The sequence below is a fragment of the Psittacula echo genome, assembly GCF_963264785.1.
Source record: "Psittacula echo genome assembly, chromosome: 2".
NCBI lineage: Eukaryota > Metazoa > Chordata > Aves > Psittaciformes > Psittacidae > Psittacula > Psittacula echo.
In genome coordinates, this window is record NC_137737.1 from 18332308 (window position 1) to 18349331 (window position 17024).

At 44.5% G+C, this 17024-nt stretch overlaps 1 protein-coding gene across 1 annotated transcript; it reads left to right on the forward strand.

Annotated features, from left to right (window-relative positions):
• Positions 1-3185: 3185 nt before the first annotated feature.
• Positions 3186-3566, forward strand: PRR15 (proline rich 15; the record flags this gene model as incomplete). Its single annotated transcript, XM_080611231.1, has 1 exon — positions 3186-3566. The coding sequence occupies one exon, from the start codon at positions 3186-3188 to the stop codon at positions 3564-3566; it is 381 nt and encodes a 126-aa protein (XP_080467357.1).
• Positions 3567-17024: the final 13458 nt, after the last annotated feature.

The window sequence follows — 17024 nt, forward strand, 5'->3', positions numbered from 1 at the left end:
GTGTGGGTTCTCTGCTCCCGAGTATGGATATTGAATGAATTGGGGTTTTTGCAGGGCCTGCAGAGCTAGGAAGGGTACTGGTGTCAACAGCCACAAATACTTGTATTCTGTTCTGCTGTAGGAACAGGACCTTAGTTTTATCTTCAGATACCATGATAGAGGACCAATTTTATTAATGAATATAGTGACTTCCATGCATTGAAAAGAGTGGATTGTTTTACTTCCGTTTTTATATCAACACTGTAAATTTATGCCTAGTGAAGGAACGCAATGAGTGCTGTTGCAGCAAGAAAAGGGCAGGACATACATTTTCACTGTCAGAGCTGTTTTCATATAAACACTAACCTTAGTGACAATCTTGCGGAACAGCATGTTGTGACTGATTCCCAGCAGTGACTTTGAAATGCAGAGCAGGTTTTGTTGTCCTTCTGCACCACCACACACACAGGCAGCACCCTCCCACACGCACGTCTCTTACAAAGCTTTCCAACCTGCCTGTCTCTTTTCAGCAGATCCTGCTTTCAGCAGTGTCAAAAAGGACAAACCTCTTTCACTGGGAGACTCTTTGAAACAGGCTTGACTGGGAAAAAATGCACCAATTTGATGTAAGTTTGGCTTTATGTGAGCTAAGAGGTCAGGTCCATGGTAATCAAAATAATATATGCAAGTAATACAGTAGCAAATGTGCTATGTAAGCTTGTAACCAGAATGGAAGCTATAAATGTCAAACAATAACATTGTGAAAAAAGCTTTTAAAAATCATAATTACCTTTATTTCTCCATAAATTCCCTTTTTCCTAGGCAGTCCCCTGGGACACAAGATGAGGAGAGATGCTGGCGCTCTCTTTCTCTATAGGTACAAATAGGCAGCAAAGGAGTAGGTCATATTCAGTAAGGGAAACCTGACCCTATGATCTGTTACTGTCCTTAGCCCAAGAAAGCCCAATGCCCTGGTGCTACGCATCTTAGAAAATGTTAGTTTCATACGTGTTAGGAGGGAATGTAAAGGCTGTCTTTTTTCACTGGAAGTTACTGTTTTATTCCATAGGAAAGATTTTTTTGCTGCTGATATTAGTATAATAGACAGCTTAGAGCACTTTCAAGTGGTGTGTGCATCCTTTGGGTTTGAAGAGAGCAATCTAGAGAGTAATGTAAGTGCACACCCCAGGCTCCTCTCTCTCAGTAGCCTGCAGTCACCAATTTCCATACATCTTTATGGGCTATTCAGAGAAGCTGCAAGTAGCAGAAGGTGATCTGCTGACAATGAAGGTGAAATACCACTTTCACAAACTCCTCCACATGATCATAGACATCCTTGAGTAACTGTGTAGGTCATGGGAGGGGTGTTAGGCATCCAATGTGTGTTACAGGGCAGAGCTCTCCAAAGAACAAATCACCATTTCTAACAGATGGCATGGTACAAGCAAATATTCCTTCTCCTTTCTGGATGAATAAAAAAAGGTAAAAACACTTGTATGGCCATATCACAGAACCATAGAATGGATTGGGTTGGAAGGGACCTTAAAGATCATCTAGTTCAACACCTCTGCCAATGGCCACTAGAACAGGTTGCTCAAAGCCCCATCCAACCTGGCCTTGAACACTGCCAGGGATGGGGCAGCCACAGCTTCTCTGGGCAACCTGTGCCAGTGCCTCACCACCCGCACAGTGAAGAATTTTTTCCTACTACCTAATCTAAATCTCCTCTCTTTCAGTTTAAAGCTGTTCCCCCTTGTCCTATCACTACATGCCCTTGTAAAAAGCCCTCTCCAGATTTCTTATAGGCCCCCTTTAGGTACTGGCAGACTGTTACAAGATCTCCCTAGAGCCTTCTCTTCTCCAGGCTGAACATGCCCAACTCTCTCAGCCTGTCTTCATAGTAGGGGTGCTCCAGCCCTTTGATCACCTTCATGGCCTTCTCTGGACTTGCTCCAACAGTTCCATGTCCTTTTTATGTTGAGGACACCAGAACTGCACACAATACTCCAACTGAGGTCTCACGAGAGCAGAGTAGAGGGGCAGGATCACCTCCTTCGACCTGCTGGTCACACTCCTTTTGATGCAGCCCAGGATATGGTTGGCTTTCTGGGCTGTGAGCACACACTGTCAACTCGTGTTGAGTTTCCATTCAACACCACCACCAAGTCCTTCTCTCCAGGGCTGCTCTGAATCTATCACCACACAGAAATTCAAATCCCAATTTTAAGACAGTTCAAGTAAAGCTATAAGATGGCACTGCCTCTTTTAGTGGGTCAGCTACATTCCTTTTGTTTTTTTCCACAGAGGCAATTGAAGACAACTCTATCTTCTCTAATGCTGTGAAACCCTCACCTGTACACACCCGCTGTGTGCATGCACAGAACATGTTACCGTGTCAGCCACGCAAGCTGACCCCACCGCATCCACTGCTTAGCCCGGGGTTTCACTACGCCCTCATCCGAACAAAAACGCCCTCAACTCCAGACCGATTCCCACCTCCTCACGGCCGGGTGTCCCTTTAGGGAGTCACCGACTCTCCTGCAGCCCCGCCCCGGCGGAGCCGCGCAGGTGAGCGGGAGCCGCCCGGCCACCGGGGCCGGCCGCGCCGCCGCCCCGCCCATAGGGGCGAGCCAGAGGCCGGCCGACACCTGCTGGGGCCGCAGAGCTGCCGTTGCTGCCGGCCTCTTGCCTCCTTCCTGGCCGCGGCGATGGAGCCGTAGGGGCGGCCGCTCTTACCCGGGGGGAAGGAGAGCGCTCCCGCAGCCGGCGGGCAGGTCAGTGTTGCCTCCTGTACCTGTTGCGCCGAGAACCGGCGGGAGGGAAGGGGGGAGGGAGCGAGGCCTCATCGCAGGAGGTACACGGGCTCCCGGTGGGAGGCAGCAGCCCCAAGCTACCGGACTTTAGGGTTCACTCCTGGGGTTGGGGGGCGGTGAGCGCAGGGAGCGTGTCCCGCGGCTCGGCTCCGGCGCTTGATTTAACTGTCCGCCGCGCACGGGGGAGCGGGCAGCGCTTCAGAACCCGTCACCGGGGCTCGGCCGGGGGCATAGCCCGACATCCCGCACCCGGCTGCCGGTGCCAGACCCGCGCCTCCCCCGGAAGCGTTGCCCGCCTGTCCCGCGCTGGGCAACAGCGGCGGAGGGGCCCGGTGCGCTGCGTGCCCGGCTGTCAGCCCGTCCTCGCCCTCTTCCTCCCTGCAGGAGCCCGAGATGGCGGACAGCGCCGCGGCCACCGCCGCCCCCCGCGCTGGCGTCAAGGGCGGCTCGGCGGGGCCCTGGTGGAAGTCGCTGACCAGCAAGAAGAAGCACAAGGAAGCGACGGCGGCGCCGCCGGCCCCCGCCGCCGCCAGCGAGGACCCTCCCGAACCCCCCAACGCCGGCGGCCGGGAGGAGCAGTCGGTCCCGTTCGGCAGCGGCGAGGCCGCGGCAGCTGGCGGCGGCAACCGGCGGAGCCTCCGCGTCTCGCACTCGGGCCGCTTCAAGGAGAGGCGGAAGGTGCGCACCTCACTGCTGGCCGATAGCCCCGACGTGTTCGACGGCGGCGGTGCCGCGGGCCGTGCCGCGGGCCATGCCTCCCAAGGGGGCGAATAGCCCAGGAGGGGTTCGCCCCGGAACAGACACTGGACAGGCGGCCGGAGCATCGGGAGGACAGGGGGCTGAAGCCCGCGGCTGCCCCACAGCCCAGGTTGGCCTCCCTTAGCCTCTTTGGCAACGTGGAGCCGCCCCCCCGGACTGACCAGACATTGTGGGGAGCCCGGCACCTCATATGGACAAGTGCATCACGTTCAGTGTCATGCCAGCACCACCAAGACCAAAGCCTCAGGTGACAGGACGCTGTGATTGTCTTAAAATAACACCAATAAACACCCCACTCCCTGCATTGTGGTGAGCGGACTCGAAGGTGCTATCCCAGGGCCGATGCTGGGGTCCCTCTACCTTCCCCCAGCCTTTGCCAGGAGCCAACATGTTGACACCTCAGCTCCTCCCGGCTGTCCGGCCGAGGAGGCGCTTTGCTGCTCTCGTCTCACACGCTGTCTTATCGAAGGAGGGGGAACAAAGTGCTCTTAATCTAATTTCAGGGCTAAGGACCTCTGGTTGGGGCCGTGTGGGCTCCTGCCCTGCATTCGCTGACACACCGGGAGCCCATCCTCTTTGCCCTGTAGGGGTCGAAAGAGAGGTATTGTGAGGGGCAGGTGCTTACATTGCCCATGTCGCACACCACATTGTATTCAAATATGCAAAAAGCAGGACTGTGCTGGTATTCTCCCTCTCCTTACTATGTAATGATAAGTGGGTTTTCAGAGGCTGGTCTCCCATAGTTCTGTTACAGAGGGAGGCAGCTTGTTGTCAAGCAATTTGTGCTATTTACCTAGGGAACGCATGATTTTTGCATAATGAAGATGAAGAAATTGTGTGATAAGACGTAAATTCCCTTTTGGAAGATGAGGCTAGCACAGGTAGGGTTGCACTAATGTGGAAATAGGCTTGGGCACCACTGGAAATGTTCTTTACTGTTTACCATGTCCAAGGCTTGTGAAGCAAGATTAAAGATTCCCAGGATTTCTTTTGATAGCAAAATAATGTGCTTTAACTCGGGTAACTGTCTGCTCCTTTTGACAGCTCCTGGATTTTTGGACAAAGTAAACTATAAGCCAGGTTTGTACTGGTGGTGTGCCTTACAGAGCAAACTCTGCTAAAAACACTCAGCAGTTACAGATTTCTGGATAGTAGGTGATGTAGCAACAACTGATTTATTTATTTTAAATGCATTCCCAATATACTTTATATTTTTTAGACCTTTTCTGAACGTGAGATAAGATAATCCATAGTGGCAGAGACTGAAAATCATTTCCTAGGAGTCCAGTATTACACAGTTATGATTTTGTTTGGCTGTAACTAATGATTCAAGGTCAATTAAAAATAAAAAGTGACCCAAAAGAAACAAGAGCTGAGTTCGAGATGAAAATACCAATTAAAACAGTCACTGACAATCTGGGCAAGTGCCCCATGGTTCAATGTGTGTACATAATGAACTTTGAAAGCTCCTGCGTGATAAAACGCAACCTAGCTGGGTTAGGTACTTACTGGTCTGTCACTCAGCTACTCCTCCAAACTCTGAAACCCAAGGACAGAGGGATGGTAGCATCATATCTATTTCCATAAAAGCTTTTTATCTACCCAATGTATAGACATATGCTCTTCTTATTTAGTAAAACTACAAGGTTCTGGGTCTGGACTGCCTTTTTAATGTTTCTGACCGCATGCTGACCAAGAAAAGAGCTGGGGGATTGTGGGGGGAGCTCATGAATGTTTCTCCTTGGAGATGCTTTTCTTACATGGAGCCTCTTCATTCAAGGGGCATCTGAAATCCTTCTGTCAAGAAGCAACAGTCGGAGCAAATGCAGCCTCGGATGAAGGTGTGCAAGAGAGAAGGAGGGAAATTTAAAACCTGGGAACAGAGGGAGAGATGAAGAAGAGCTGTACTACGGCTAGCCTGAGGCTAGGGGAAAGGAGGTGGAAAGGCATAGCTTTGCTGCCAGGATTGTCATACTGCCTTTTGGAAGGCAATATTTATTTCAGGTGAACAAATCTGCCTGTGTTTATGTATTCTAGGGCCCAAAGAACCTTTGTTGTATGTGTGTGTCCAAAATGGAAGAACAAGTAAACAGATACTGCACTGGTGCATTTCTTACTCCTGTGTTTGGTGCAAGCTCTGTGTGGGTCAGATCTTCAGAGGCCTGAGTATGCAGACTAGTGCTTTGCACATCTCATGCTGATGCTTTTCTGCATTTTTAATCCTACACTGCTGTGAAAATACAGTTTCTTCTCTTCTGCATCTCCAAGTAGCTGTTTCTACAGTGAACATCCTTTTGCTCTTTGTAAACATTTCAGGTTTATTAGTGGCAAGTCTTTACCAAGGCACAAGATACCTCCCAATTCGGGTTTTATTTGAGAAGTCTGGTATGCTGTTGAGATGGCTGCTGTTAAGATTTGATATCAATACCAGTTAATGTGTGACTAAATATTCGCCGTGTCTTAATCCTTTCAGCTTGGAAATTTGGTCAGAATACCAAATCAATAAATGCACGTAAAATGACTCGCAGTCATCCTCCATCTTTGTCCTGACCTTGAGCTGTGGGAAGGAGACGTAATTCTATCTTTCTGCTCAGTCAAATCCTTGCTTCAATGAATTTGATAGCAGCCACTGAAAAACAAGATCCATGAGAAAATGGGCTAACTGCCTCGTCTCACTTTCCCCACCCTCCGAGCAAGGGCCACGCAGCAGTATCTTTAGGTTAGTGCTGACCCGTGTACTCCAGCGAGGAGTGAGAAGCCCCGTTGGCCGTAACCAGCTTGCAGTGCAGAAACAGTCCTCTTTTTTTCTCGGTCTGAGCATCAGATAAAGCTTTAATTAATCTATACACATGTAAATGAATTAAGCTGATACAGAAAAAGGTGGCATTTCATGGAACACCTGAATTACATATTTTTTTTTAACCCTTAGAGTGGAGAAAGTTCAACCTTTCTTTTGTGTTGGGGAATACTTTCTCAGTTATAACAATAGTGCACTTCTGTGCATTGAATTATTAAAAGCCTCTTGGCATTCTTAATATAGGTATTTTCCTCATCTCCTTTATAAAGATCGTGCACCACAAGGTAAGTGTAGGAAATAGGGCAGCTGAGAAAGTAGTTGCTGTTTGTTTTGAAAAGCAAGCAGTGACATATTGACGAAATAAATGGAAATAAGCAGACAAGGTTCAACCTCAGCTACGTCAGTTGTAGCGCAATTTTCTTAATATTATTCTAGATACTACCAAGGATTGAAAAGGTTGGGGCAAAAAAATAGACATTTAGTAAATGGAGTGAACTTTTCAAATACACTTGCAAAGTATATGCCTGCTTATTCCTGCTCTTGCCAAAACTAAATATAAATCTCTTAGTTAGCTGCCTGGTGAATCATTCCCTGCTATTGTAGGCTGGTCAGTCTGGACCTAAACAAAGATTATAGGGAGCACCTGCAGAAAATGATCCTAAATTGGAAACGCTGGAATAAATGCCTTGAAAGCGTCAAGACTTTTAACCTCAGATATTATGTCAGGATATGACTTAAACTGAACTGAAAGAATGGAGAGGGGTATCCACTGGTTTGGGTATTTTTTTTGTTTTTAATTCTGTTTTCACTGTAGTACAATCAATGATAATCTCATATTTGAAATATCAAGTCACCTGTGCATTAACACAATAACTGCATACAAGGGCTACAATCTGAAGGACAGAACTCCCAGCCTTAGCCTGGCCAGCACAGCTGGATCCTGCATGCTAAAGCCAATGTTTAATTTAGCTCATTCAAACATCTTACATTTAATTGGAAGAAAAGCTGTTTCAAGTGCAGGTAGAAACTAGAAGCTCATTTTGTTGCCTTTTGGGATCCTGTCTGGTAGGGCAAAAGAAAGAAAGAAATGCAAACCTGGTATTTTCTAAGATGTCTTTAAAAAGCTGGGGTGAGAGAGGGTTGGTTATAGAATTATATTTGAAACCATATAATTGCACCATTTTGAAAATCAAACCTTTCGCCTTCATCACTCTTTTATTGTAAGTTAGATGGGAGACCTGCTGGCTCTGATTTTTCATTTCAGAATAAACCAAAAGGGATAAAGTTGCTCAATTTTATAAACACCAGAAGTAATGAAGTAGTCTCTTTTGGTCTGTTTTATCGTTGATGACACATCTAAAATCCACAAATAGCTCTAAGAAACAATATTTGGATGTAGTCTTCAACTAAAGCATATTGATTAGCAGCTGCAGCTTACAAAATTGACTTAGTGCCCATCTATCTAGATAAAGCAATATAACATCAGGTAATATGTGTTTTGGGGATAGCAAACAGTTTTCCATGATAGCTGTAAGGCATGATTTTAAATGAAAAATTTACTGTGCTGAGTAATCTTCATCAGATCTAAACATCGTGTTTTGTGTGAGTAAGAATGAGTTAGAATGTTTTTCAGGGTATTAGTTAACAGACTATCAGATGGTTTGGGATGTGTGAAGTAGGCTCGATTCTCAGGTGCAAGCCTGTGTGTGCTGTGAATATTCTGCCCCCTGTTTGCAATGCCTAAGGTCTTTATCCAAAGTTACTATCTATTACGGTAGCTCCTTTTACACTAAGGAAGTAAAAAGCATGCTCCTCTGCATTACTGAAGGTAAGAACCATACCTATGTATTGTCTGTTAGAATAAAAAATGAGAGGTAATGGGCACTTGAACTTTGGTGGCTTAATCTTTTTTTTGTTCCCTGCTGACAAGTTCATTTTGCTATCCAGGTCTTTGTTTTATCCCCAGCCTGTGAATGTGTGAGCAGATAAACTATCCACTCATCTCACAAGAATTGCTCAGTGATGGGAGAGTGGCCAAGGAAAAAGGAAAAGTTGTAATAGATGCATTTCTGCATGTGCTTCTGGGCACATTCCTACTCAATTTTGTCAACAGGAGCAGAACTGAGCCTTAGTCTTGATTCTGGAAACACAACTACGTGGGAACAGAAGGAGCCTCGTGGTCTGCACATCCTTAGTTGTGTTTATCTTGGCGTGCATTTTCAGTGACAAAGGTTTCCAAAAATCAGAGTTCATTCACCTGTCCTGTTCAACATCATTGGGTTCAGGACTAGGAGCATGGTGTAAACTTAAAAGAGATGTGCTACCAACAGTACTTCTAGAAATTAGAAATTAGAAAATAGCTCAGACCTCTGAGAGGAAAACAAAAAGCCTGTTTTCTGGATCCTCTATTTTTGGGTTCTTTTCTTGGCTTACCAATACTAGAGCAGTCTCCTTGCTGGACCCTAAAGCAGCTACAGAAGTAAAATTGATGAAATAGGCGTGCAGAATACACATGAACAGCATTTTGCAGTGGCATTCTCTTGAGGAATAGACAAACCAATGACTAGACATTACACCGGGCATTTAAAGGTAGTTTAATTCTTCCTGCAAGGCTGGGAAGCTATGGTCTGTTCTCACCTGGCTAACAGTAGATATGAAAAATGCCTCTAGGTAATATATTAGCTATTGCAGGTATTAGTTAACATCTGCTGAATTGGATCTGAAATGGAAAACAGTGAGAAAGTGAGGAATCACATTAGAACAGCAAACATTGCTGACTGTGATTGAAACCACATGAGTATTGGAAAGCTGAAGCCCCATTTTAAATGATCAGTTGAAGCTCTTAAAAAATCATCTGTTTCTGTTATAGACAGCTATTTTTCCTTCATTTGTATGTTTTTACTTTTCTGCTGTAATAGTTTACCATCAATTACCTTTTCAGTGAGGAATCACGATCACTATATACTATATAAACTGTATGCACGATATACTAAATACACTATATAGTATATACACTATATTACCTTTCTAGTTTCGTTTATTGGTTTTCTTTCTTCTTTTTTTTTTTTTTTTTTTTTTTTTTTTTGTGTGCTGGAAAACAGATTTTGCTGGTCTTGTCCCCTGCAAAACGTTTACACAAAATGATGCTCCTATGACCTATGCCTAAACCTAAGCTCAAGTTAATAACAATACCTTGGAGTGGTGGAGAGCTCTGCAGAAGTGAGCTCACCACTGAAGACTGTTCCTTTCATCTTCCTGAAAAGAAGCATGCATTGCCTCTGCTTTAAAGAAAGGAAATTCAAGATACAGGGCTAAAGTAAAGCTTGCAAGTACCTGAACAGAATGACATGTGTAGTCTGAGACCACGCTATGCTGAAAGTGCTAAGAAAACCACTCTGCAATAGGTGGTAGCAAGAGGTTCAAATGGACTTTCTAAGGTTTTAGATCCCTGAGAGGAATCTTTGGATATGTGGGAGTTTTAACATCGTTTAAACTTAGACATCGTTGCACAGCTACCTCCAGGACAGTTAGTGGTGCTGTGCATTGTAAACTACGGCTGGGATTTTAGTCAGAACCTCAGAGACAGGCAGAAATGGAACTGTAGTTTTATTTATGGCATTGACATCCCACTTGTACATGTAGGAAAAACAATTTAGTTATAACCTAAGAAGTCTATTTGAGCTAGTGTGGTTGTGTGAGTATATATCTCCTCTCGTTCAGCTGCAGATTTCCAGTGTGGTCAAAGGGTCACGTTGACAAAAACATTGAAGTGTCTGATTCCACTTGCTTCAATGGTGTCTCAGTGCCTTTGTGAATCTAAGCTTCAGTAAAACCTCTTAGAAGAGGGAGCGTGGTTACACAAAACTGTCAAAACTGTACTGAGGTAAGGCAGTTACAAAGGTATGTTTCTGGTTTATTTACCAAGGCAAATAGAGTTAACAATGCAAAGGAGCTGCCTAATTACACATGGGGCTTTTTAGTCTGTATTTTCAGCTGTTTGTGCTGAAGCAGTGTAGCTCCTGTCTCCTCTCTTCCCTGATATATTCTTGCTTTCCAGCTGCTATTTGATCTTTTCCAGTCTTGACTCAAAATTAGTCCTTACAGAACCTCTCAGTGAGATGCTTTCAGCTCAGCCCCGTGTAGCATTTCGGCAGATCCATTGTTCTTTTGTCCTTTGCCTGCGGATCAGCTTTTACTGCTAAACCACTTCTTTAGAAACCCGGGTGAAATCTCCTCTTGTGCTTTTTGTCTTCACTGAGAACAAGACCAAAGGTTGAAGATTGCTTTAAGTCCTGAGGTGTGTGGACCCCCCCACCCCTCCCTGTGTTTCGGTATTAGTTACGGCTTTGGCCTTTACCTATTTCGCTTTGCCAGCCGGCGTGGGCACACCCTCACCCAGCACAATACAAACCCATTTCATTAAGAGATTGTCAAGCTCTTTTTAAAAACGTTTACTTCAACAAATGCCTGTGTCAAGCAGCAGTCATATGACACCTTTCCAAACCCTGCAATCCGCAGCAGAAACCAGCAATACAATTTCAACTTGCTTTCAGTTCTGAACCATCACCGTATAGATCCTCAGCTTGTTCCCAAGGCTGGGGAAAGGTCACTTGCCAAGGCTTTGCAGGTCCTTTATGGAATTTGCATGCTCTGTCGTGGTTTCTGGAAGTGATACCAAGAAAAGTCTGCTGTCTGGGGACGAGCAAAAACAGCAGTACAAACCGGGCTTCCTGAAACATAACTTATGTATGTGAATGCCCAGTGTGCACTAGCAAGTGGAGTATTCCCAGGAGGTATCAGACACCCAGCCTTTGGTATCTGCTCATAAGATGCCAGCTGCCAATACATGTGAAAGATTTGCATTTAGGTGTGGGCCTGTGCAAATCAGCATAGCCTGTTACCTGCAGGAAGCATTTTGAAAATGCTGGCCTTCCCGTCTTGCCTGGGATGGTGGCATTGGCTGGAGCATCCCCGCACACCCCGTGTGACTCCACAATGGCACTGTTCTGAGAAGGCTTGGAGTCTACCACACCTTTCCTGGAGCACCCTGGTAGTCCCTTGAGAGGAAACAGGGCTTGCTAAACCAGCAAAACGGAAAGTAAAAGCTGCTGCTGCAGGAGTTACTGCCACAGGGATTCTGGAGAAGCAGGTCTTAATAAATCCTCTTTGCCAAATCAAAGCTACTTGTGCTTTGGCTTGTGGGAGCTGTGTTGCTGCTGCCTTTTGCTGTGACAGCTCCCCCGCCTGCTTTCATCTGCCTTTAAGTAGTGTGGTAAGATTATCATGTGGATATGTTTGACAGATTTGGGAAGAGGTGTGGTTCACTGAAAGCTTGGCTAAAGAGCTTGGAGAGAAGTCATTTTGGTGTGATAAAATAAAGGTACATTTGTAGAGAGGGTTCCCCCTGTCTAAGATCCATATCTGTTAATGAACCACCAGTGAAATTCTTGTGAATGAGAGCTGCAGTATCTTGCCTGAAGATGCAGTTGATCTAGATGCTCTTTCGCTACAGTAGAAGCTGTACATGTTCTGAGGGACCTTAAAACTGAGACTCATTTTCCTTGCTAATGGATTAGATCCCAACCTGTAGGAAACTTGTCACTCAAATGATAGGTTCAAGAAAGCACATTGATAGTCCTTTTTTATGCTGATGGCAACATAGCATCGCCATTAGATTAGTCTTGCTGTGGTGTTTGCTCATTAGGCCAGCTGATGGCTCTCTGCTTTGGACAGCTGCTGTTACTCTGTGCTGTTAATCTTCACTCTGAATATGCCTAGAGGCTATTAAAAGTGTGCCTGAGGAGGAAGATGCCTTGCTCTATCAGGTAGTTAGAGAAACCTGCCCATCCAACAGACTGGGAATATCTGCAGCCTCAGGTAACTCTCCTGACAGAGGTAGGTTTGAGTCTCCTCAGGCATGAGAGAAACACAGTTGAGGTAGCCAGGTTCCTTGATAAGTGCTTTAAATGTCAGGCTGGCTACGTCAGTGCTGTTGATGGGGCTCAAAAACTCAATTGGACAAATTCCAGTGAGAAAAGTCCCTGGAGAGCTATTAACACAGAAATGGGGTTATAACCCCCTGATGGGAACTTCACAGACAGAAAGCCTTGATCTCTTGTCAGAAGTGGGAGAGCATAGTAAAGGAGTTATCTTGTGTTCATCCCATTCAAGAAATGAGGCTATAAGACATGGGACTATTTGCAGTCAGTTACTGTTAGAGGGTACTGAAGTAGATGGACTTAGGCCTGACCTGGTAAAAATCTGTCTCGTTACAACAGAATAAAAGTAAGCCTTATGAAGTTCTATGGAAGCAATGGTGCTGGCCCTTGAGCTCACAAGGGGATCCTGGTCTCTGGAGCATGCCTTGATGAAAGCACGTCCCAGCAGAAAGAGAGGACACAAAAATATCGTGTCTGTCCCCAGGACATTCACCTAAGCCCAGCACCTGAACTTTGAGGAGTCCCAGCCTGGAATGGAGTCTGAAGAGCAAAGCTCCTTGGAGAACCTGGGATTTGCTAGCAGGCCCAAAGTCATGCATTCTACTTGCACCATAACAAGGACATTTTACACAAAGTACAGTAAGGTCTGCACTTGTGAGTGCTGATTCCTCTGTGGTTCAAGCCTAGCAGACACTTTTTGCAACTACTGTGACGAGCTATATCATTGCTATGTTTTATCTAAACGTGCCTGTACTTTTGCAGATCGTGTACTAATTTGTAGGCAGATAATATTCACTAAATGCTTTTGAATGCCTCTGCATGGGAGCTGTATGAGCAGAAGGGATAGCTTTCTGCTCCTGGGGGTGAATGAGGACTTGGCAGGAGTTCCTGTGCCTGCACTAGAACATGAAGTATCTTTAAAATGACTAGTCTTATTCAAGAGTAAAAAGAAAGCAAGCCAGCTCCAGCGCTCTCAGGGTGACATGACATACTGGTTTTTATAGCAGCTAAACTGTCCAATGTTCAAACAATAAAATATTCACAATTACACAGCAATAGACAATGTCCTTCCTGCTGCAGGGAGGGGCTGATGTGATAAGCTTTTCACCCACATCCTTTGGGAGGATCTTGCATCCTCAACCTCCTTCCCAACGGAGACACCCAAGCCCGTCAGCTCCAGGAGCTTTCCTTTTGCAGTGGATGACAGCTCTTACACTCCTGTACTCTTTCTAGTGACTCTCCAGATTTTAAGCCTACCTACCAGGGGAAGTATTTTTTGTATCAGCTACGGTGTAACCTTATGATCATCTGGAGTGCCCTGGTAGAAGTTTAATCTGCGAGAAGAGTGAGACTTTTACCTGTACGACTCCAGCTGCATAAGGCTGCCCATTGCATAGTCCCTTTTGTGTGTACATAAAATGGCTTAACATTGATAATTTCCTGAGCTGGCAATCTTATAATTGATGGTCTCCAGCAACAGCCTCAGTCTCATGGAAACTGGGTGTCTTTTTGAACTACTGTATTAAACCCAGGGAAGAAAAAGTCACTAATAATACTTATTTTGTCATCGGTACTTCAGGATCTGTTAAAAAAAAAAAAAAGGAAAAAAATTAAATCCAAGTTTGAGGGTTTGTTTTTTATTAAAGACATCACCGAGTTCCTGTGCAGCAGGAGCTGTTGCAAGTTGCCTGACTAACTTCAGGCAAAGAGATCAGACCACCAACTTTTAGTAACTACTGAGGTTTTATCCTGTATGGATTATGAATCTCAGGCTCAATCTACTGCTCACACAAGTTTTTTCCCACCCTCTTACGCAGTTCACAATCTTTGTGTTGGGCGTTGATAATAGCTGCTGTTATTGATTCTGGCTATCCGTCAGGAGTGATCCTGTGAGGAGGGTTTAAGCTTTCCATAACATTTAAAGCTCTTGCTCTTTGATGTATTAGTCTCAACACTCACTTTGTCCTCCAAGGTTCTGAGAGGCATGCTGAAATTGCAGATTGGGACTTCAAGGGAGAATACATCCATGAGATTCCAAGAGGTTTTAATCAGGTTTTTAATTACTTTGAACATAAATATCCTAAAGCTTTATCCATTAGGAGCAGCCATATAAATGGTAATTTTTTGTGTTTGCAGGCCTTCTTTCTGACACTGATGACCCAGGTAAAGACGCAGCTTTCAGAGGTTTCTAAAGCTGTCTCCTATCCACAACTAATCATACACTATAGGAATAGCTTAACTTAGCTTAAATTTAAGGGTACTGTGTATAACTAAATTGGGACTAAGACGGGCGTATAATTTTATTAGATTCCTTGGGGAGGGAGAGTTAATCCGATGTTCTTAACACTCATGCAAAAGATGTCTGGGTGCTCAAGGCTCTACTAGGGACAAACAGTTCACTCTGCCAAATGTAGCAGAAGCAGAGCTTTAAGAAATAGCACACAGGTCTCTCTCCAGTTCAATGTATCAGCCTTGTTTTGTCTTGGACCTGGAGCAGTCTCAATGAGCACCAAAACAGTTTTTACTCCCTGCTCTGTCACCTTAGCTGGTAACTCCATTCACATCCTGTGGTGGCTGCTGTCCTCTGCTCAGCTGTATGTAGCTGCCAAGTAAGGTAAAGGTAAAAGATCCTTTGTTCTCACGCTCTCCAAATCCTGAATTTTTCTGCATCACCTACATTTTAATTTCCCATCTTCATATGTGAGAGGAGTTGACTCTTTCATGTGTTAAGCAACTCTGCTTTTTACTGGTCTAGGAAAGCTGATCAGTGGATGTCTCCCACAGTATGTTTACGCACACTGCCAGCTCCACAGAAAGCAACGTCAGGCTGCACAAGGCCAGCACCTGATTGATAATCTGCTTCTGAAAATACCCGAGAAGGCACCTTGATCCCCCGGCTTTCCCCTACCCAGAGCATGAGGAATAAATTTAAATCTTTGTGCATTTGCTATGATTGCTGCAAATGCTGGTGGCTTTCAACTGTAAATTGCACCAGGGATGAAAGGTAGAAGGAGTAGGTCTTCCAGCAGCTAAGGAGTAGAAAATAAATGCTCTGTGTTGGTTACAGATGCAGCAGGATAATCTGCCAGAAGGGAATAAGTCGTGATGGTATGTCTTCAGAAGTGACATGCATTATAAAACAGGTTTGGATGTAAGTATTTATGCATGTTGTATGCTCTGTGATAGGCAAGCAATCTCATTTGGTACAGTCAGAGAAAACAGCCTAATAATGAAGCAGGGTAGGGTTGACAGCCTGTGTTTATTGTTATCTGCATTATAAGCATGACTCAACACCTGTTAACAAATCCTATATTGGCATTTTAAGTAGTAAAGTTGATCCTGATCCATGGCTGGTGGATGAAAGGACATTTAATTTCCCAACTGAGAAAATCTGCTGAGGATGGAAAAGCTTTCTTATTGTACTGCTGATATCTAATATTCAGTGGAGTATACCAATGGTTCCTGCTGGTCTCAGCCACTGTACAGCAACTCTGAGGTTTTTCTGCTTTTATTCTCCAAGTTCTATACGCATAAAAGTCGGGATTTCCTGCTAGTCCTGGAAAACATATAATTACTGGTATATTCACTGATAGCTTTATTGTGCTTTCAGACTGTGGTATCATTGGGCCATACGACTATACAGCCAAACTAATGCTTTAAGTTGAGTGTGCAGCCGCCACTGTGTGTATTATAAAATGATGCAGATTTGACTGCAGGATCCAGAGATGTTAAGTTTAAGAAAAGACATTTCCTTTTAATTCTGGGTGTGAAGAATGAGGCTGTAAATGTATAAAGGGCATGGGATTAAAAAGCTATGTGTTCCACAGCAACCAGATCTAAACGGAATGATTCCCTTGTTACTTGGGAAATAAATTATTAAACTGGACAGGAGAAATAGTCCTCTCATGAATCAATAGTCATTCAAATGACAAAGCAAAAACATCCAAAAGGTAATGAACAGTCAGTTTCCCAAGTGCAGGAAGTAGCTGTCAGTGAAAAGACAGTGGAAGTCAAGGTGAAAGTGTATTGATTATTCAGAAAAGTCAGACTTTACACAACAGTCTCAAGACTTGGCAAATAAAATGGCAGATGAAAGTCAAAATCAGTGCAGTAATGGATCCAGGGAAGACAATCCTTACAATGGTAAACTCTCCAGACATTATTACTGTTCAGTAAAGAGAGCTTGAAACTGTTGTGTTGGCAATTTCAGCATGAATGCCAACTCAGTAGTCCATGGTAGTCCAGAAGGGTAAATAAAATGTGAAGGTTTATCAGTAAAGGAACAGACAGCAAACCTGAACACTGCAAGCTCATGATGTGACCACAGTTTGACTTTGTTTGAAGGCAATTCTGGTCCTTATTCGAGGGAACGTATGGTAGGGCTATAAAAGGTATAGAGAAAGGTGAAAAGATGATCAGAGGTTGGAAAGTTTTTTGTTCAAGATGAGATTAGACAGATTTGCCTAGGAAAAAGTGCAGTAAAGAGTAACACAGCTATACAAGATCATGAACAACAAAGAAAGGTGAGCAGGACACCATTGTTTTCTCCCTCTATGCAGAAGCTTTGAGAAAGCTGTTCTTTTAAAACAATCTGGTTGTATTCTTCATGGCCAATGAGTGAAACTGTGAAACTCCTCATCATAGGGTGTTGTGGAAACAAAGCATGTAAGTAGGTTGAGAAGTGTTATGAATACATTTGCAGGTAAAAATAATTCATCAAAACCTATTAAATACGAA